The 22,890-nt window shown below is 42.0% G+C and overlaps 1 protein-coding gene across 4 annotated transcripts in view; it reads left to right on the top strand.

Moving 5' to 3' along the window:
- The window catches only part of nAChRalpha6 (nicotinic acetylcholine receptor alpha6), a 63,383-nt gene that overhangs the window by 25,863 nt on the left and 14,630 nt on the right, over positions 1–22,890 (top strand). For 3 of the 4 annotated variants that reach the window (XM_046634455.2, XM_046634453.2, XM_069137587.1), the window contains 4 exons: positions 2,163–2,343; positions 7,589–7,664; positions 7,745–7,939; positions 9,666–9,752. In XM_046634455.2, the coding sequence (XP_046490411.1) occupies positions 2,163–2,343; positions 7,589–7,664; positions 7,745–7,939; positions 9,666–9,752 (539 nt within the window). Of the gene's footprint in view, positions 1–2,162; positions 2,344–7,588; positions 7,665–7,744; positions 7,940–9,665; positions 9,753–14,277; positions 14,365–22,890 lie in introns of all 4 variants that reach the window. The other variant, XM_046634457.2, reaches the window with a different exon arrangement.

Below are 22,890 nucleotides of genomic sequence, written 5' to 3'. Positions count from 1 at the left end.
GGCGTAGCGAGGTGAGCGAGGCGGGATAAATGTCGGGGAGCGAAATCGCCGGCGCGGACTGCATGCGGGGGTTGAGGGGTGGGTGCAGGTAACTTGTTGCACCGAAAGACGGTCCCGCGGGATAGAAAACGCGGCGAGATGACGACGGCTCGGTTCGGTGCGCAGGCCCCTTATATTCCGGTCTCGTGCCGTTGCGGTGCGGAGCGAAAGGCGGAAGGCGGAGGGCGGAATTTATTCATCCGGAAATTGAACAATAGGGAGGAGAAACCGCGGAGAAGCGAACCGAGGCTTCCCTCCCTCTTTTCTCCATCCTCCTATTCTTCCGACTTCAAACAATCGGCAGCTTATAAACGGCCGCGGTGAAAAGAAGAATAGGTCTCGTGCGGATAACTTTGTTCGTCCCTAATTTTTGTTTTTTTTTTTTTTCATTCATTATCGGGGGGTGGGAATCCGCGACACGTCGTTGCAGCGACCGAGGTAGGTGTGCAGGCGGGGTGCGTGAAAGAACGATAATAGAAGCACGCTTCCCTCGGGGGATGTTGCCGGTCGGTTTTCCACCCCCCCCAACCACCCTTATTCGCTTTCGCATAGAAATTTCGAAGGACAAAGGATTCGTCGGTTCGATTCCGAACCGTCGTTCACCTCGAATCGCGTACAGAGTCGTGTTCGCGACGTCTGGTTTGGATTAGAAATTCCCCCTTCCTCCCCGCCAACGAATCCGAAATATTACGTTCGCACCGATATTCGGATGTGTTTTTAATGGGTTTGCGAAGGTGGAGTTGTTTCATATTGTTTCGCATTGCCGCTGCAACGAACTTGAATTTTTGTTTTAATCTACCCGCCGTAACGGACTTGTAGTTTTTATATATTTTGCACAGGCGATGTCACGAAAACCTATCCAAAAATTCATGACACTTGAACCATGATTTAAAATTTTTTAAATTCTCGAAAACGGGTTTTTCAAAATGGTAAAAAAGTCATAAAAAAATTATCCACCGCGTTTGGCTTTTCCTCACGGATCGTGTTCTTCCCCAGTTTTTCGCTAAATTTTCACCACCCCGCTCACCTCGCTGTTATTTATATCATACGTATATACAGGGCTCTGCTCGTCAGCCGCGTAAACTTTCGAAATGTCGGCTTCTCTGCATTGTGCATTATTGTTGCCGTTCCCGCCCAATTCCTGTCTTCGTACTTAACGCCAGCTCAAAGTTGTAGGTATCCTTCGTTTTTATCATCCGAACGAAGCTGGCAGGCGTGACAAGCCGGCCGTCAAGTGTCGATTTAAAGCAAACTTTGACCTGGCCGGGGGATTTCTGCCGGGTGAAATATAAATCATGTTTCACCCCATGACCCGTAATTTATTTCCTCACTTTTGCTTGTTTTCAGTTACATTTCTTACTTCGTCGTTTGTTTGTTTGTATTTTTTCATTTTTTATTTGTTTATTTATTATTTTTTTGCCTCTCTGTCAAATCAAGTGTACTCAGAAAAGTAACCAAACGGGGAGAAAAGTTACACGTACTGTTAATTTGTCGTGAAACTGGTGAAAAAAAAATGTCCTTCTTCTTACTTCGTATGCGAATATATCTTATACCGGTATATGCCCCAGTATACGTATAAATCGTCAAATATTACGTATCAAAATAATTTCCCATAAGTACGATACATTTTACAAAGTCTCTGCGACTAGAAGTACTTTTAGGTCTTATACGTACATACGGAGTTGAGAAATTAATTTCAATTAACCGAAAACAAAAGAAACAATAAAGCGAGAAAATAAACACGTGACGCACTAACCGATAACGCATAAATAAATATACGTGAGATTAAAAAAAGCTTCCGCGATTAAAATACACTGTCAAATAAAAGCAATGCCAATGATAATAAAAAAAGATAAAAAAAACATCTCATCAATGAAACCAATCACGAAATAGAAGGATAGAAAGTGAAAGAAAAGTCCGAACGGAGTATGTCCCACCAATGTATTGTACGTGCACGTGTATTATTATTATTATTATGATAATGACGATGACGATGACGATGATGATGATGATGATGATGATGATGATGATGATGATGATGATGCCAAACGACGCCGATCATTATATTAATTGTGAAAGTAATAATAATGATGAAAAATCTATTATGGTTACTAAAACGTTAGCGCGGTTGAGGGTTTCGACGGGACATACCACACAAACGTGGTGGTCAAGCATAACGGCAGTTGCCTGTACGTTCCTCCGGGCATCTTCAAGAGCACATGCAAGATAGACATCACTTGGTTCCCCTTTGACGACCAACACTGTGACATGAAGTTCGGATCCTGGACCTACGACGGGAACCAGGTACACTTTTCCCTCGATCCTCAGACACGAAACAAACAAACAAACAAACAAGCAAACAAACAAACAATCGCAACCACCCAACCACCCAACCGGAAGCCGGGTGAACTTGGGCACACTCCGACGATCATCCCCCCCATCCATACATTTTGCCAGCTTTATTTCCATTCGCAATATCCGCGGTTTCGCCGGCAGGCCAACCAGCTTAGGAGGAGACCGATTGATCGCAATATAGAAAAATCGGTCCGGTTAGTCGTTGTCAGTTTTGGACGTTCGACGCGATCACGACGCGACACGGCCACTTGAAATCCGATGGAATATTTCTCCGCTCTGTTCTCCGGCAGCTTTTTCCTCCCCCCTCCCACCCTCACCCTCTCTTATCTTTGTACCATTTTTATTGTTTATTTTTTTTTCCCCTTTCTTTTTTCCTCCGCTCAACTCCTTTCCTCCCTCCATTTTACACTTTCAACTCTCGTCGACTCGGCAAGCTCTTCTTTTCCCCTTCGATTTCAAGTCGCTGAATTCCGACGTACCGGCAAGTTTAACACGTTATGCGAATACCGGATGCACGCATTACGCGTTTTATCGCGGTACAAACGAGTCCAAGATAGAAACGAAACGAGATATAATGGTGATCTATGCGAAGAACAGAAGCGAGATACGTAGACAGAGGATTATCGGTTCTTTGCGAGTTGTACGATCGAGTTCCAACGGATTTCGGCACACCTTCTGCACGGTACCTGGTAACGATTCAATCCGAACGAATATCCGGCGAAACGCGTACGAACTTACGACAGATCTGCAAACGAGTTCGTTTTAGGTATATCAGGCGTGCCAATACACACAATATATTATTAATATATATATATATTGAAACATGTGCACGGTGATAAATTCGGAATGGATCGCGCTATAGTTTATAGATGGTTAGTATCGATGGTGCTTTGAAAAGTGCATCCGATGTACATTGTACACGAGTATTTTTTATCACAATAATAACCACGCGCTTCGGAAGCTTTTTGTGATTGATTAATTGAAAAAAGGACCGATGACTTTGTACGTAATACGCGCCATGGGAACCGAGTTATACGTTGCAGGCGAGCGAAGAAGTTGTATTCAAAGCTTCCGAGTCGCGGAAAGAGATAGGAACAATCGCATCAGGGAATATGTCATGACGAATGGTCGGATGATAGAAGAAATGAATATACTGCAGGCTGCGGGGAGAAATGTCGATATATGCATACATATATTATATATACACACACACGTACAACATGACCCGATATTAATATCACGGGGATGGATCGTCGTCCGCGTATTCATATATATGTGTGTATATACGACATCAAAGAGCAGTACGACGAAACACAAATTTATGCTAATTGGCTGATATTGCTTGCCGGTGTTTGCTTCTCGTGCTTCTGTCGGAGCGGGCTTGTTACACACACATTTATTAATCGACGAAAAACACTCTGTCGCTGCACTCAACCATAACCGCAGAGTTCACACGCCCCGTGAATATTATACCTCTGCATACTTGAGCACACGACACGTGATTGTTCGCATTGCGACGCAACGGATGAGATTAGAGTAGAGAGAACGAGAGATAGAGAGAGAGAGTGACAGAGAGAGAGAGAGAGAGTGAGAGTGAGAGAGAGAGAGAGAAAGAGAGAGTGAGCGAGAGGGGAGTTAGAGAGAAACGATACACACGCACAATTCTCGGCATTTTTTTTTTCCCCACCGAATTTGGGAGCGGGATTCGAGTAATGAATTTGAAATTTTGCGAAAGCGAATTATTATAATCCGAATTATTTTGTCGCGAGAGCTGAAGTGAAGAAAGCTAACTTTGATGAAACGATAAAGTTTCGAATGGTCGGAAAGCCGACGGCTAAAAGTTACGAAAATTCAAGTTACGGTAGAGAAAAATTCCGAAAAATAACGTTTCGATAGAATAAAATTCCGACAAGTTGAAACGTACTCACACAGTTTAGTTTACTCAACGAGCGGGCGTAAAAAATGAGAAAAACCGAAAATCGGTACGATCAGGATGCCGAACGTAAAAAACATCGAAAATCCGAAACAAAGACGGATCAAAGTGGTGAAGTTTTGTCAAGCCAGAAATTCAAAGAACTGAAAATCTTGCAACATTCGTTTTCACTTTCGAATTTTCGGAACTTTGAGCGTCGATTTTCGGAGCGTTCGAAACTTTGACGTTTCGTCAAAGTTTGACTTCTTTGCTTTGACCTTCGGCAGTAAGAAATTCGGAATTTGTCGCTCTCGGAATAGCTGAAACTCGGAATTTCAACCCCGCCCCCGATATTGCACGCGCGCGCGTATAAGCCAAAGTGCGAACGAATGATACGCGCACGCAAGCACACACGCCTCGTCATATTAATATACCTCTATAGATGGATTTATTTACACATGTATTTATTCGCATACAGGAATACAAATACACGTGTAAATAAATAAATAAATATATACCGCCACATTCACACGCACATCGACCAGTCAAAGCAGGGACCACGTGATTATGTCTGAGCTGGAAACAACTATTTTGCATGGAGCAAATGTCCGACGTCGTTCTTCTATCGACTCTGCCCGCCCGACTTACATCCTCGATGGTACTCGATCCCTCCCTGCCGCCCTCGAGGTCCGATGGACACGAGAGAAATTGAGGAATTCACCGAGTGTACGACTCGCTTGTAAAGAAGTCCGGCCGGCGCGGCGCTCGTCGCTCTTAAAGCACCTCGATCGCGGCTCGTCGACGGCGAATTATCGACACCCTTTTGGAAATTAACGAAACTTGACGGGCGACGAGGGTCCCTGTCGGAAGAAATAACGCCGGTGGTAGCGAAGAGAGTCCGTTTCTCACGGAAGATTCACTCCCGCCGTCGGTCCGATTTCCATTCACCCCGTTTCTCCCCCCTTCGCACACCGGCGGAGTCGATAGTTGAGCGATGCTTCCATGCCAGCCAGAGGCGAGTCCCCGTTCCTCGTCTCCCTCGCCGACATCTTCGAACCGATAAGACTTTCCTCCCCCTCCCGCCCCGAATTCTCAGGCCTGACCGCCGCTTCGCAATCGCGAAGGATCCGCGTCAGGCTCGAGAAGAAATCCTCCGGGGTTCGGTGATCCACCCGGATCAACGGAACGGGTACTCGCCGAGGTTTAAGTCTAAGCTAAGTTCGCACTTGCCTCGAACGTGTCCTTGGCTCGCTTTTATTATCATCTAGAATCTTTTTTCGTTCGGTGGTCAATTTTTTTTCTCCCCCAACCCACCCGCCGACACGTTCGAGGCAAAGTAAAAGGCCGTTGTTTTTTGCAAACGCACGGTTTTCCAACCCTCGAACGCACTTCGTCCGTACCACGCGCAAAAATAACGAAAACGACGTTCAAGCATTAGGTGTAACCTAACGTCGCGCAGGAAGCTTTTCTTTTCTGGATGTCATTCACCCCCCCCAGTCCAGTAACCATAAATATAACGCCCCACAGCCTACCCTGTACATGAGTTTTTCATCAACCTGTTACAGTAATACCCGTATTAATACGTTATGTTTTCACCCATCTATTTTGATACCGTAATATATACATATACTTACCGACACATCTCGCATAAATTGGGTCCTGCCGTGACCGGGAAAGAGTCCGGGGTTCCTCGAACGAACTACGGTGCGGATTTCAGGACACGCGAGGACCTGGACGAGTCTGTTTCCCGGTCACCGCGAGCTTTACGGACTTTTCATTGACGTGTAGAAATTTCATCGCATTCTTTCATCGATTCATCGCTTATATACGTATACGTAAAACTTTTGATACCCTCGTATTTAACATATTGTTACTATTATTACTATTACTATTACATAGTCACGTATTGGTTGATCGCTTTGTCTATATTTATACATTTTGTATCAATTTTTTTTTGTACCGTATCCTGTTATCACAGTACCGTAAGTGATCACGGCGCAAAGTAGACCGAACTTTTCTGAGATACGTATGATTAATTATTTTGGTAACGAGGCGGTACAGAGGCTGCGGAAAAATTAATTATTTTGTTACCCGAGATTAGCCCGATGTCGTTGAAACGATTTGTGGTATTTTTCTATATTTTTCTTTCTTTCTTTCCTCGTCTCTGTACTATCGAGTCGCAGTTGTGTTACAACCATCCTAATAACGTAGTTTTGTTGCACCCCTACATTCGTACAATGTACAACAATCATTATACATAAATAATAATACGGTATCAGTTGTGCAGTACGTATATTGTATTATATACCTATGCTATAAATAAATATAAACACCATACCGCGCGTATACGTGATACACGCGCGCGCACGCGCATTGTGAACTTGCGAATTCAAATGCATGGTATTGAAAGAGAGAAAGAGAGAGAGCGAGAGAGAGAGAGAGAGAGTGAGAGAGAGAGAGAGAGAGAGAGAGACAGAGAGAGAGACAGAGAGAGAGAGAGAGAGAGAAAGAGAGAGAGAGAAAAGCAGACTGGTACACAATTATTACACATGCACGTATACCGAAACGCATTTGAACCCAAGAATCACCTACGCGTAGGAATAATTCGTTAATTTTGAGATATCGAATTCACGTAATACCAAATTATCCGCTGTAACTCACCGTGGCACAACGTCGTTCCCCTCATTTAGCTGTCCCAAGTAACTTTCTTATACACACATAACCGATAACTGCGTATTGTGTATATATATATATAACTGCGCTGCATGCGGTATGGATGTGGTATACCTACTGATAGTGCATCGTAGTAGATAATTGTCTCGATTGAATGCGCCGAAAAGCTTATCCCCTAACCTTTTTCCGGAAAAATACACGAACTCGTTTTTACGCGTCTGAACCTTGGTGAAAACGATTTCAACGATTTTCTACAAATATTTCGGAGAATTGTAACCACGCATAGTTTGTCCGTATAGTCTTGTAGAATTTGTTGAAAGTTTGTTTTTTTTTCCGTGAAAAAAAAACCTTTGCAAGCTGCTAAAATTTTTAAATAAATTTTCACGAGGGAGGCTTCCGCATGCGGTGTTCCCGATGTATCGCAATCAGTTGAAGTGTAAAACAAAACCTATCCAGCCTAGTTCCGCATCGCGCGTATTTACGCACGTGGGTAGATTGGATGCGTGTCCCTGTGGGGGTTGTGCATGCGGGGTGGTAGCCGAGGGTAGATAAAGGAGGAGGGCGAGGGCGCGGATCCCGAGCGATCTAACGTATTTTTGACCTTGCCAGCTCGATCTGGTGTTGAACTCGGAAGAGGGTGGCGACTTGTCAGATTTCATCACTAACGGGGAGTGGTACTTGATCGGTGAGTGGTGGATAGCTCGGCGAAACGGCGAAGCCTCCGTCCGACAACGAGTAAGATGTTTCTCTGCTGCTCCTTCCCAGGTATGCCGGGCAAGAAGAACACGATAGTCTATCAGTGCTGCCCGGAGCCCTACTTCGACGTCACGTTCACCATTCAGATACGACGTCGAACCCTCTACTACTTCTTCAACCTGATTGTGCCCTGCGTTCTTATCTCGAGCATGGCTCTGCTGGGTTTCACACTGCCGCCAGACTCCGGGGAGAAGCTCACCCTAGGTAACGTACTTTGCCGCATGCTATCGACGCACCCCTGCTATGGGACGTACACCGTGTAGCGAATACGTCACGTATCGTGTCGTATACTATTAATTATAAATTGTACCATCTTTTTCTCACTCTCGTTATACCGCGCTCTGTACACCTTGCGTTACACTTACGTCAGACGCGCGCGTTTCCTTCTTCTTTACGTGCTTTCCTTCGCTGTATCACACGTACCGGTTGATTGGTTCATTCGTTCATCCGTTGTTGTTATTCGTTTGTCGGCAAATTTTTTTTTCACACCCCCTACGAAACGTTTTACCATACTACAAACGCAGGTGTCATCGATACTCTTCGCCGGTCGGTGCTTTCACGTGGCACCGATCGGAGAGGGTCACTTTAGGGAAGGGGGGACGCAGCTTGGACGGTCTAAAATCATGCCTATTTTTTGGAGTATTTTTTGCTTTATTTTTTTTTTTTTTTTTGAAAGAAAATAAAAACACTCGAAGCCATTCGAGTTTGAGGGCTTTGTTATTTACGGTATCAGGAACGTTTTAGAATTTTTTCATTCTAATTAATAACGAACGGCTATAAAATGTTATTGAAACTATTGCTCGAACAAATTGCTCCGAGCGCATTCATTTTCTTAAAAAAAAAAAACTTACCAATAATAGGTACGATTTTAGACGGTCCGAGCCGCATCCCCTCATCAAAGTACCTGCAGAACTTTGTTTCGGGATTTCGGCGGGCGAAAGTATTGACCATTTTTTAGGCATAGGAATAGAGGGGGGATAGTGGAATCTGTTTTTTTAACTTGGGTAAACTTTTACGGGGAGATAAGCGGACGCTTTGCGGTGACACGCGCGAAACTTTTCGAAATTTAAGGGACGTCGAGCTTTCCCGAACCGATAGTGAAACGGTAGAGCTCGACGGCAGCTGTTCAAATGCCTAGGATTACAGACTTGACATGAAATTCAATCTCCCGAGATGAATCTTGCCAAAGTCCCCATCGGGAGACGACTTATGTCACGTATAGGTGTTCCGTGTCAAAAATACAGACGTGTAGGAAGGCTCCCGAAGCGATTTTCGTGTCGCCACGCAATCTCACGTCCTGTTTCAAGTATAGCTTTTATCTTCTAAACGACGGGACGATCAAGTTGTTGGTTTGTTGGGTCGCGGGTGCAGCGGGCAGCAGCGGTTGTCGTCGTTGCATAATATTCTTATCGTTTGCTACTTGTTGTTGTTTTTTCTTGTTTTTTTTTTTTTTTTTTGTTTCTCTCTCTCTTTTTTAATCATACAAGTCGTAGGCTCAGTTGTGCGATTAATCGCGATCAGCGAGTTGGTAAAATCGCAGCAGTAAATCGCACGCTACGGATTTCTAAAATGTACATACACAAGCTCATTATAGTTTTCACGTTCCGCGGCCACGTGTGGCTACTATTCGTGAAACAGGATAACGGGACGAACGTACGTATGCAATAATGAAAGAAAAAAAAAAAAAAAAATGTGTTACCCAGGACATGCGTATACTTACTTACCTGTATTTACAAATAAGTGTACCTGTATTGCTACACGTATGCGACAACCATGCGGATGCACCTGCCTGCCATAATTAATAAATATGTATAATAATCGTACATACACATATTACGTATACGTATTGTATATCTACATACACGTGTATTAATATATATTATAATTATCGTGTGCAGGAGTATTATTTAGTTTTTCAACATTTCTGCAGGAGTAACAATTCTTCTATCGCTGACGGTATTCCTGAACCTCGTGGCCGAAAGTATGCCCACGACATCCGACGCCGTTCCTTTAATAGGTACTTGAAAAAATAGCACAAAAAAAAAAAAAAAAACAACCAAACCCCCCGCCCCCCCCCCCCAAAAAAAAAAAAAAAAAAAACAAACCAAAAGAACAAGTAACAAATCATATCGAGAAAAAAATCCAACAAACATATCATACCTATATATGAATAAATTTAATACGTGTATACCGCAGTGTTACATGCATCATACATACATACATACATACACACATGCATACATGCAAACACACGCATACGCGCCATCGGCAGTCATACATTTATGCACTCATATTATTATTATTATGACGAGCATTCCGCCCCTCCGACGTAACAAACATACCTATGTGTCTTGTCTGTGATGCGCGGTGTCCTTAGAAAATCAACCTTCCATGTTTATGTATATCAGGGTGCTCCTTGTTTAGGGCTCGGACGAATTTTTCATCACGCATCCCCCAAATCGGCTCCAAATAATTCGAAAACAATTTCTTAATTTTTTCCTAAATTTTTACCTCAGCTCTAACTCTTGCCTGCAAGAGGGTGGATTTCCCCGTTTAAAATACACGTCTTTCGGACATATTCTCAGCATACATTTTGTTGTAAGATCAAGGATTTAAAAAAGAAAAAAAAAAAAAAACTGTACACCCTTTATATCTGATCTGATTTTCATATTTAGATACCATGCTTTGTGGAATTGAAAAAAAAAATTAAACAAACGACTTGAATTTTTCTAATTAGATTGCGCACTTTTTTTTGAAAACTATCTCTTACGTTAAAACATGTGCTCGGAACATTGCCGAAACGCGTGTATTTTGAATGGGGGGGGGGGGTTGATTGTGAGGTATGAATCCGAAAAAATCAGGGAATTGTATTTAGATTATTTGGAGCCGATTTGAGGGGAGTCCGAAGACCCTAATGTACGTACAAAAATCCTCTACACATTTACCCGATACAATGAGCTACGGATTACCACAATCGCCGTCATACAGTACCTGATCAATTTATTTACATATACGTTCAACCCCGTCATTATATTGTTACTGTAATGTTGTATAATTACATCAGCACTTGTGGAACAACCGGAAATTAATCCGCATCGTAACAAAATATTATACGTATGCGTATAATATAACCACACGACACGCGACCGTAAGTCATCCGTATTTTCCGTTCATTTATTATCTTCTATTCTCTAGTCTTATTCCTTATCTTTTCTTAAACTTTCTTTCATTTCGCATCTTTTACTTTTCCTCTCTCTGTCTCTCTCCCTCTCTCTCACTCTTTCTCTCGCTCTGTTGTATCGAATCGCGCTGAAACGATGCAATACATCACAACGGCCCGGATGCAACACGATGAAAATTATAAAGGTATCACTTCCTTTTCATTCGCCAGAATGATCTCCGGGTGAGAGACGCAGAGATTTATTTTTTCTCCTACGAATCACGGATACAATTTTTTCGCACAGTATGTATATATATGTATTTTTTTTTTTTTTTCCTTTCCACATTCGAAAGAGAACATGTGACGCAAATGATTTTTGAATTTCACCAATTTCCTACCTCCGTAAAACACATTCAGCTACTTTTTCAATCTTCTGTCGGATTTTTCGTCTCGCCAGTTATTATACCTATGCGCTTGTAAACTTTCATTATTATACTGTCGGAAAAATAAAATTAACGTTCAAATTAATAATCCGACGTCGAGGCGAGTCGGTCCAAAAAAAAAAAAAAAAAAAAATTAAAAAAAGAAATGGGGACCGATTGAAATCAACGCACCGAATAACGATAAGGAAGAAAAATCTTCTCGTTGATAATTTGAAAATTCGAAGCGACGAAACCGCGCGAAAATTGCAGTTTTGCGGTGAAAATTAGAAAAGACGTCAAACAACAATAACAATAATATTAAAAAAAGACAAATTAGGATCGGCATGGTTGCAGGTGATACTTGGTAGAAATCTGCCGCGATTTGGTTACGAGCGTCGTGCATTTATACGATCGTCAGCGATCTAGAAATCTAACAGGATACCTAAAGAGAAGAGAAGAAAATTAAAAAAAAAAAATAAGAAAACATTCTGCATCGAAATTTTAGAGGAAGAGAGGGGTAGAGGAGTCAAGGAGGAAAAAGGATTGCGAGAGAAATTGTTTAACACTCTTCCTTTCCAAATTTGCACCTTAATTACGCGTACAACCTGTGGTGTAAGCAATAACGCAGTAAACGATGCACCTGTATTGCATACGTATACAACAATATAATTCACACGAAATATGAGGCGACGTACGAACGAATGAAAGATAAAAGGAAAAAGAAATACGGTGCAGAAATTTCGCACGATCGCCTAGAAAAGGTAAGTCAGCGTACAGAACGGAACGATCATGTATTACGTCACACGAGTCGACGATTGATCGTCCCTCGTCTAAACTTATTGCTCGATCCTTTCTCTTCCCCCCAAACTTCTACGTAATAATTATCTCTACACGATTCTTCTCCTTTTTCCGATTCGCCGAACTATCGGTATATAGGTTACAACGATCAGGGAAAATTGCGAGTCAAGTTGGGTGAAAATGGAATAACATCGGCAGGTCGCGTCGATGTATGTATGTATACGTATAGCAAAGGAAATCGTGCCACGTGGCGATACGTACGCGTTATTTTTCGTTTTTTAATCTTCGCTTTAGTTTTTTTGTTTTTTTGTTTTTTTAATTCCACGCACAACGAATACGCATTTACGCGCATATCGTTGCGACGACGAACAAGGTCTAGGTCTGTGAGACGAGACGATCGAGAAACTAGGAGCAAAGGTGCGGAGGTGGTGAAGTTTCGATTTCTCGGCTGGGAATGATCAGACGATGAAACGAACCGTGAGATGCGACTCTGAACGAATTTCGTTGCGGAATGAAATTCGGAAGGGTTGAAGAATCGGATCTGCATCACCGCCTCGCCCTGCTCAAATCTTAACGTCAAACGGCACCCACTCTCACCGTATCTTCGCAACGACGTGACAACAGCCCAGCCTCCCTATACTGGTACATCTGCACTGTCGTATAAGTTATCGTTAAAGCCCCGATAAGAGCATGCACCGAGGGAAAGGATTACTTCGGTCAAGTGACGATCGGTCGATTCAACCGAATGCTGTTCTCAAATTCGGCGAACGCAATTATCACTTACTTGATTCAAGGAAATACTTGCGACGGCCCAATATAGAAAGACTTCGAACGATCGGTTTATTCGTGATAACACGGAGCGAGTACCTTGCGATTAATGGGAATTTTGCATAAAGAAAATGTGCGATTGGAATGACTAAGAATGAGGTTGAACGCACCGTAACCAAACCGAGCTTGTTTCGAAAATATTTTACGTTGACTGAACGTTAGAGTTATTCAAGCACACGGAACGTAATCTTGGAATGATATCATTTATAAAATTCTGTTGACTCTAAATTTTGTGGGATTTACCTGATATTAAATGCGCAGAACCCGAAAACTTATTGCTGCACACATGTTGAAGCATAAATGGAACGTGTGTCGGTAGTTTTTGCTTATTTGCAGCCGACGGCAATTTCGATGACTCGAAACTTGGCATTCTGCTTTCTTCGTTTGTAACAGGTCCGATGACAAGTTTACATCAAGTTGTCGGTGTGTGACTTCCTAGCCGATTACCCGATCTTGCAACAATCTCCGAAGCTACTTCCGTAGCGATAAAGTTCACCGCCCAGTGCTCGTTTATAGTATTATTATACCGATGTTTACGACGAATATATTGTCTACTTGTCTCTCGAAGAATGCGGTGTTTATTTTACCTCGTAAACAAATCAGTGCAACCGATTCAACCAGTTACGCGAAACAAGCTCGGTGTTAATTTTTGGTTGGCCAGATTCGCGTACATATTTGATTCGAAGTACCCAATCGTAACTTTCAACGAACATGCGACTTGGAGGAACAGTAGGATAAACTTCAAATGAAACGATACTTAGTTGACTCGATTTCGGAAACGAATGGAAAGCTTCACTCGAATCGATACTTCACTCGATCGCGACAAGAAAAGTCATTCGCTGAATCGAGGAATTCGCTCGACTAAATCATTTCGACAAACTGTCCGAATCGAAAACGTTGAATCGAAGTCATCGTGTTCGGAACAACCAGGAGACACCGGATCGGAGCGAATGGAACTCCTTCCCAAGAAATCCTTTCCCTCCGTGTATTCGATCAACGTATGTTATACACTGCGTCAGTTTGGAGGATTTCGTCGCGATTGCCACCACCGTGACGCAAGTGACGGTGACGGTAAGAGCGATGACTGTGTGCTCGTTGGACGAGGAACAAGGTGCAGGGTGTAATTGGTCGATCGCGGGATGAATGAATAAATCCATAAATCTGTCTATACATATATATATATATATATACATATATATATATATATATATATATATATAATCTACAGTATACGATATTGTGTCATACAGACACGAGCGAGGTCGTGATCGTGTGTGGAGAGAAAACCTATATTGAAAGAAATAATTGAGCATGGTGGGCAACGACTGTTTCAGGAGTGACCATCTTGCTATCGCTGACGGTGTTCCTGAATCTCGTCGCCGAGACCCTGCCGCAGGTTTCCGACGCGATACCCTTGTTAGGTACAACAGATATACTTTTTTTTAACAAACAGCAACGAAATTCGACAAAAGTCACACAGACACGCACACACACGCAAGCAAACGCATCCACGCCTCCCGACCAAGTCCTCCGGAACAAGTCAAAAAATAAAAAAAAAAGTCTCGCACGTTTACCCGTCAAAAGTGCAACAATCCTCGGTCACGATGTTTACCCTAGATTCACGAGATTCTCGAAATTCGATTCGTTCGTCCTTCCAACGAGCCCTGTTCCGTATCGCCGCTGGTTATCCTACGGCCGAACGATCCTTGTCCCTTAACGAGCTGTGCGGGTAAAAAGAACTTGGCGGAATCGGAGTAAATTTAGAGTAAATCGTGACGAGCTTTGAAATCCAGCTTCCCACCTCCACCCCCAGCCCCGCAGCCGTTCCACCGACATTGAAACCTACCGAAACTTGAGGCTCCGTAACGATGGTTTCGTATTTCATCGCCGCCCGACGTCGGGCTGGATGCTATAATTACTTCTGTCTTGCCTCTCTTGCCTTTCCTTAAGCTTCTTTTCGCCTCTCGGGTATGTTAAGATAACGATCGCGCGAGGAGTGAAAATTAAAGTGGGGTAGGGGGGATAAAAATCACAAGATAAAATGCGAAACCGTCCGTTGCCTGCGCTAATGCGACTTGGATAAAATTTTACATACATACATACATATATATATATATATACGTATGTGTTACATGTTATATGTTATACTTTTTGCTCGTGTAAACGTGCGGCGTATGAATGATGGCTATACGTATCCGTATTAATTAAACGTCAACGGAGAATAAAGAATCATATTTTTCTTCTTCTACAGTTCTACGTGTCAAATTAGTATTTTCAAACCGTTATCTAGGGCTGGTACAGTTATTTTATTTATTTTTATTTATTTTTTATCTATTACACGATACTTACAATCCATACATGTATCGGTGTAATCGTGTAATATCGTCGATTCTCTTTCATTTCTCCGTCAAAGAATTTATCATCTTTGCATAAATCTCTCGACGGTTTATTTTATTGTTGTTGTTGTTGTTATTATTATTCTCAACCGTTTCTTTTCCTTTCGCCTTAATTTGCATCGGCATTAGCTTTTACTATCGCCTTCGCCTTTGCTTCTGCATATCCGGTGATTGCCCGGAAGCTGATTATCTTGCCCGTTGCACTGATTGTACGGGAGAAAATGGTGAATTCGGTTTTCGTGATTATAGATTTGAAATTACAGTCCGACCGGCTCCCGAACAGCGTCGGGAATATTTTCAGAGTTTTTGGCGTAGGAGAAAACGAAGAAGAAAGATAACAAGAAGAAAATTATGCCAAGAATGCGAGAGTATAAAATCCACAAGTATAACACGGGTCGCGGTGAGAGCGTTAAACGGGACTTTGATTTATTTGAAAACTTTTCGTTACCTTTCCTTTTCGCGAACTTTGAGCGACCGTTCTTTCACTTCGAGCGTACTTAATTGCGTTCGATCCCGTCTGCGACAAAAAAAAACGAGGAAAAATGGATTTAAAAAAGCAGACCAATAGTTTCACCCCTTATACGCAGAAAAGTGACGCAACGAGTTTCGAGATAAGAATTTTGTTTCATCCTCGCTGAGTAGTAGAAAAGAGAAAGCAAAACGAAACGAGATTTATTTCCTTCCGAAATTTCAGGGGCAACGGCATTCGGGCAATCATTGGAACATTTTGTACAAAAGTAATAATTTTCCACTATTGTATCCAACTATTGCATCTATAACGACACGATTGATAATTCTGCATCGTCTTTTGTTTTAATTTTTTACATCGTCCAATTCACCACCTACAACGTTACAAACAACGTACCTATCCTCCCCCCACCCCAAAAAATTTTGACCATTCTCTCTGGGCTGTGCAGTCGCTCTTTGCTGTCGCTTACTTAAAAATAATACTTACTCTAATACAAGCACTACGTTATACGTTATACCTAGTATTATAATTATATATGAATATGTATCGTGTACTTGAGATTGTATAGCCGTAACGTAGGTATTTCGTACAACATAACCGTACTAATTATTTATTAATTGGTTAATTAATTAATCGACACGTCGCCGCATGACGTTCATGCATCGTATGTAACGCACACGTGGGTTTACACCTATATTGTTACATGTACGCGGAGTATGATTATGCGCCTTGTTAAGTTATAAATTTTCGACGCGGTGTCGTGTCACCCTAAAGGATCAATCGGAAAGGATCGTATCGGTAATTTGTTCGCGTTGAGCTGCGAGTGTTTATTTTCTTTTTTTATACAATATATATATATATATATAGATACATATGGTACGCTGTTTCGTCCGTCTTTCGACACCTTCTAGTACGGATCGTATTTCCAATACAAGTTGAAAGTAAATGACAAGATTTCGCGATTGATGTCCGTAGGTGCGAAAAGAAAAAGTTGAGAAAAATCCGTGTGAATTTTTTGTTTCTTTAATCGTAATATCGTTGAGCGTGTAAGAAATATTCGAAGCGGATGATAAATTAATGTCCGAATAGACCGGCTGTACATACATAAGCCGTGTAGCATTCTATATGTCCACTGTAAAATGTTGATGCTACTCTATATTGCTGTTTCTGCTGCTGCTGCTGCTGCTGCTGCTGTTGCTGTTGTTTGTTGTTGTCACACTGTCACTGTCCTTGCTGTTACACATAATCGTTGTTGTATAATATGGTAGTGATGAAAGAAGGAAAGGAAGAAAAAAAAAAAAAAAGAAAAAGAAAAGAAAGAAAGAAGGAAAGAAGGAAAGGAAAAACAATTCAAACCCAAGGGCAGACTGTATATTAAGGGGAAATGAAGAGAAAGGAAAAGAAAAGAAGAGAAATGAAATGAAATGAAAAGAAAAGAAAAGCAAAGAAAAGAGAAGCGAAATACTCATAGCTAGGTCGGTAAATATGGAAAATACGAGCTTGGAGTTCTGCCTCGGGCCTCGGTGGTAAACATTTTTTCTCGTTAAACCTCGACGGTGGTTTTTCCGCGCGGTCCGGTCGACGCGGAATGTCCGCGCCTCGTCTCACGCGGTGAATAAATACGTCCAATAAGTCTTGCGAGGATATTCGGACCGTAACAAGTGTAATAATAAAAACTAGCTCAGGTACGTAACGTGCCGAGCAACGGTAGCGGAGGAAAAAACAAGAATCCGATAAAGAACAGCTTTGCCTTCGACCCCGAGGCTCGCACCACCTGCAGGGCTTGAGCCCGCATCAATTCGTACGCATGTCCCATCTCTTCCATACCCGATACATCTGGGTGGGTGTACCTCGCGTATACCGATCTCCCGGGATACGGTCGTGTGTACACCTACACCTACACCCGCAACCTAGGCCTACACCTCCACCGATACCCTCCCTAGAGGCGGCGTGCAGATGTAACGAGCGAAATTTCCCATACTCGTTTCATTTCCATGATATGTAAGACACATTCGTCAAGCTCGCGTTCCATGGTTTACCTTACAGTTGAACGCTTTTCGCAAACGTGCGCGCCTCGTGGGCTAAAAAAAGCGAGGCGGAAATGAAGAAGACGCGGTTACGAGATGCGGAGACGAAAAATGAGGAACAGAGAGAGAGAGAGAGAGAGAGAGAGAATCGGATGTCCGGTGATAAGTGTCGCGCTGCACTGCACGTCGCCCGGAAAGATTGTAGTGCGTAGGTACTTAATCTATATGGATACCGTACGCAGGGGGGGGGGAGCAAATATTGGAAGGGTCAGTATGCGGAATGGCCGATATGTAGGAATTTCAAACATGCGCGAATAGAATAACGAAAGGTGAATTGTTCGGAATCTTGATTTTTCAAAGTCTCACCGATTATCGCAGACTAGGTAGAATCGTTATTATCGGTGACACTGTCGAAAATTAAGATTTTGAACGATTCATCTCTCGGTCTTTTATTTTAGCATGTTTGAAATTTCGATGTATCGGCCATTCCAAATACTGGCCCTTCCAAGTTTGGATCCCCGCTCACCGTATGTAGGTATACATAATTAATCATTACGAGGACGGTAGAAATGATAATTAATTGGAGTGATGAATACAGCGAGAAGCGAAAGAAGCTGAAATTAGGCATTGGTGATGTAACGAATATTCGCATATTTCTTGACATTCGCATTCGCAAAAATCGTGCGAATATTTCGCCAGTGTTGAGTGACGCGAATACCTTACATTTTGATTGTGAAAATTGTGAAAGTAAGATTAAACAAGACAAAAAAAAAACATTACTTTGACAATGAACTCTTATTACAAAAGTTTGTTTTCACGTTCCAATCTCAAAATTAATTTGTTTCTGTTATAAATTTGTCGTAAATCAATCAATGGTAAATTAGAAAAAAAACAAAAAAAAACACAAACATTTGCATTCGTTACATCACTATTAGGTACGTACATACGTAACAAAGATATGTAGATCTATGCAGATGCATATGGATATGGATGAGCTACGAGATGGGGACAAAGAGTCTATGTCCGTGTTACAGGTGTGACGATCCTCTTGTCACAGACGGTGTTTTCGCTGCTGGTGGCCCACGTCTTGACTCGCACCTCCGACGCGGTGCCATTAATAGGTACCTGCACCCACCACCACCACCACCACCACCACCATCACAATAATCACCTGCCCTGCACCCTCGGAAATCTGCGCGACATTTATTATATTATATACGAGTGGCGACCACCTTTTATCAACGATTTTCGACAGAGAAAATTATTGTTTCAAGGTGGTCACGAATCGTCAGAGGCTTTTACGGGGAGTTTTCTTTCTCTTCCTCATCTTCGTCACTTTCCTCGCTTCGCTTCTCTCTCTCTCTCTCTCTCTCTCTCTGTCTATTGTTTAATCTTTATTCTTATCCTTTTCGTTTGTACACTTATTGTTAATTCGGTAACCTTTGCGTATCTATTTTATTTTGTTTCGTTACCTCGCCCTTTCTAACGCTGCAATTTGCCTTGTAATACTGCCGCGATATCGTCCAATAATTTTACGGATATTGACAAAGTCTGTCTATTTTATCCAACCGTCCATCCGTCTGTCTTACTTATTTTATTTTATTACATTGACATGTTATTTTTGTTCCGTTACCTTTTTGTTTTATGTTTTGTCCCAAGGTATAGAATAAATTCTGATTCTAAATTCAATTCCGTCTATCTGTCTATCTTTCCATCTCACTTCTCCCGCTTTGCTAGACCGCAGCTGTGAGACAGAGCCTCGGATTCTTCGCCTTTCGCAAACTTTCAGAAAACACCGGTCGCCGGGCGTTGATCGGCATGCCGCCTCTATCTTCCCTCGTCGCCAAACCTTCGCGTCATTTTCTCTCCTTCTCGCTATCGCCTCACTCTGTCGCTAGGCTTTGACGGGCGGAAGAAAGAAAATTAGGGTCGGAGGGTGGGTTAAAGACGTTACTTACGCGCGCAGCGTACGAAACATAACGATAGATTGTTTAAAGAATAAGGTGCGATAGAAAGAAAGAAACTCCTCGTAGGTAAGCAAGCATATTATCTCGCCTTGAACAAGTCATGAGTAGAATTGTCTTTTTTTTTTTTTTAATTTTTATCTACACTTCGGATGAGTAACATACCTATTTCTCTGACTATCTGCCTATTTGTCTATCTTTTTACTTTTCTATGCTGTACAATGTACGATCTCTCCTTGCCTTTGTTATTTCATTTAGAACGTGATCCTCTTCACCTGGCTGTGTTGTATACTATACATAATATTAAAACTTATACATATGCGGATAATATAGATTATATTCTTGACTTGTGCATCATGCCGTCAAAAATGAGAAAACAAAAAACAAGATAACGATAAATAAACGAATAATTCAAAGTGAAAACAATTGTTGAAACTAAATTTTTATCAAAATTTAATCGACTCGTAAGTTATACGTCAGAGATTGGCCGGGACTGTAATAATATTTACGTTCTTTTCATCTTGTCGTCGAGTCAGTGTCTATCCGTTTGCGAAGAAGAAATTCCCATAACAAAGTGACAATTTTCCATTACTTTCAAAAGTTACGTGGCTCATGTTTGTGGATATAACGTGACGAATTTTTTTCTTCATTCATAATTTATCGTTACAAATCGAAGATTTGCTATTGTCTCGCGATTCAGGCGCATACGCAAACACTCTGCCAATCTCGTCTTACAGATCTAAAGAGAAAACACTTTGAATGGGAATGAGAACAAGTATCTATAAATAAAAATATATTATATAATATCCAACATAAGCTTACTAAAATCCGAAAGAATATAATCCCGACATTATTAATCAGTAGCAAAATTAGGTAAACGTTATACGAAGACTGACGGATTTAACGATGACGATAATTCGACGATGATTAGCCACACCGGCCAATCAAATCCACCCACATTACGTACCTGATTGCATTCGTGTCTTATGTTTTGCCTATAGGTGAACATTTTTTCAGTAAATACAAAAGGAAAGAACATAACCGCCACTGTCGCCGGATGCTAGAGAGCTTCGAGTCGACGTAGTCCGATTGATTGATAGAAACCATCGACGCCGATCCTCGATCATGCAGCCTGGCCCAACGACCCGGACGCAGTTCCGGTTTCTCGGTCGCTTGATAAATTCCCACCTTGTTTCGTCGCGCCCTCGTCATTTGTTACGATCATCCTAAGTTCATGGCTAGAGGTGTTAGACGTACCGTCGCAACGCGAGTTCTCACGATGTCAAACCTTTCGGTCACGCGATACAATTCTGTTTTTGCACGGAAGTGCGATTCTACGTTTCCTGTGTAGGTTAAAAAAATTTTACGAAACAACAAAAACGGGGTTAAACATCGACATTGTTTTATTGTTTTGGACAGTGTTCGATAAGGGTGAAAACTGCATCCAGGCATTGAATTGCGTAGATCTAATAACTATTCTGAGATCTCTGTTCGTCAATCAACGAATTACAAGCGTTTTTTAGTATACGGTTGTCTTCAAATTTCTCCGCTGACGAATTACATTCACGAAAATACGTTGTTTTTTTTTTTTTATTTGCATATGTTTACTCACAACAACCGCAAACAATTACGGATTTGCGAAAAATCCTAATCATTCCAAAGTTTGAGTATTTTTTTTTCATTACCTGAAAGTGTAAAAAAATGTCGGTATTTTGAACGGAATTTAAACAAAAAAGACAAATAAAAAAAAGGGTGCCACCGTGGTGGCTTCTGTGACTCGAAGGGTTGAACGATACGAAATTTCCGCTGTTACAAATTCACGATTTCATCGAACGACTCCGTTTCTCACACCAACCGGAGGCCAACGTTTTCAACACTTTGATCCGATCGTTTCGGTAAAATGACTCGGTTGTGTCGCTTCACCTTTGAAACATTGTTGAAATCCAAAGAAAATAATTTCCACTCGAGCAAGAAAATATGCCGTGACTCTTAAACTTTGTACCCCGAAAGCGCACGACGGCCGATTTAATATACTCGGAGCGAGACGTACGTCGAATTTGTTACATTGCGTACGACCATCACGAAACGGCGATGATCCGACCTGAGATGAGTTTTCCACTTGATTCGTGCCTGTGATTTGATTCGTTCGTATACGTATAGTAAAAAAGGTAAAAGAGCAGCGATAAGATAGGAGGAGGAAGAATAAGAAGAACAACTTCATACGTGACCGAATCGGCAGCTGTGTATTTTCCCCAATTTGTCAGAGTCAACTCATCGTTGTACCGGGCTTCTCCCCCTTAAGCAGAGGCCATTACGGCGGCATCAATATCGGGGTAAATTTTTCCACTTCGAAATTGATCCCGGGTTTGAGGAACGAGGAACGAGGGTGAAAGTTAGATTTGAGCGTTCGCCTCACGTCCGTACAGCGGAGAGAAGGAACCGCGTTATTCGGCAGTCGATCCGCGTTCTAAAACAAGTCCAAGTAGACGCCGCGGAGCTTTTTCCGAGCTTTCATCCCTCGCCTTCGGCCTCGCTACTAAATATTTGAGCCTCGGTACATCCGAGACTCGGATCCCGGCTGCGGTGCCGTAAATTTTACCCGGCCAAGAGAGACGCGTCCCTGAGGACTTTTATCACGTTGTGTGATAAACGGTCCGACTTTTGCCAAACGATACGCCCACGCCGTGATACACCGAAGCGCGAAAGCTCAACACGGCTGCAAGCTCCGCGTGTCAAATTAGAGAACGTCACGACTGAAATTCGCGTGTAATTTATTGCGTGATTTATATTTTTAATTCGATAAAATATATTTAAAAAAATCAGGCAACACGTATAGTGAAAAATCACGAATCGTATCAAGATAATCTTATATGATTTTTGACCCGATATATCCGATGATTCGTGCTTTTGTAATTTATTGTGTGATTTCGATGCACGTTTTATCGAATTCGCAAATAAAATCACGTGATAAATTACACGTGAATTTCAGTCACAATGCTTTGCAATTTAACGCGTCGTCATTTTTATATCAAGGAAAGTTTGTCGGTTATTGACACGTTCAGACTCAATTGTTGAACCTTCTGTTTTTCAA

Source organism: Neodiprion pinetum, chromosome 7, assembly GCF_021155775.2.
Source record: "Neodiprion pinetum isolate iyNeoPine1 chromosome 7, iyNeoPine1.2, whole genome shotgun sequence".
Taxonomy (NCBI): Eukaryota; Metazoa; Arthropoda; class Insecta; order Hymenoptera; family Diprionidae; genus Neodiprion; species Neodiprion pinetum.
Note: the sequence above shows the minus strand (reverse complement) of the source record. Positions and strands in the feature narration are given on the sequence as shown.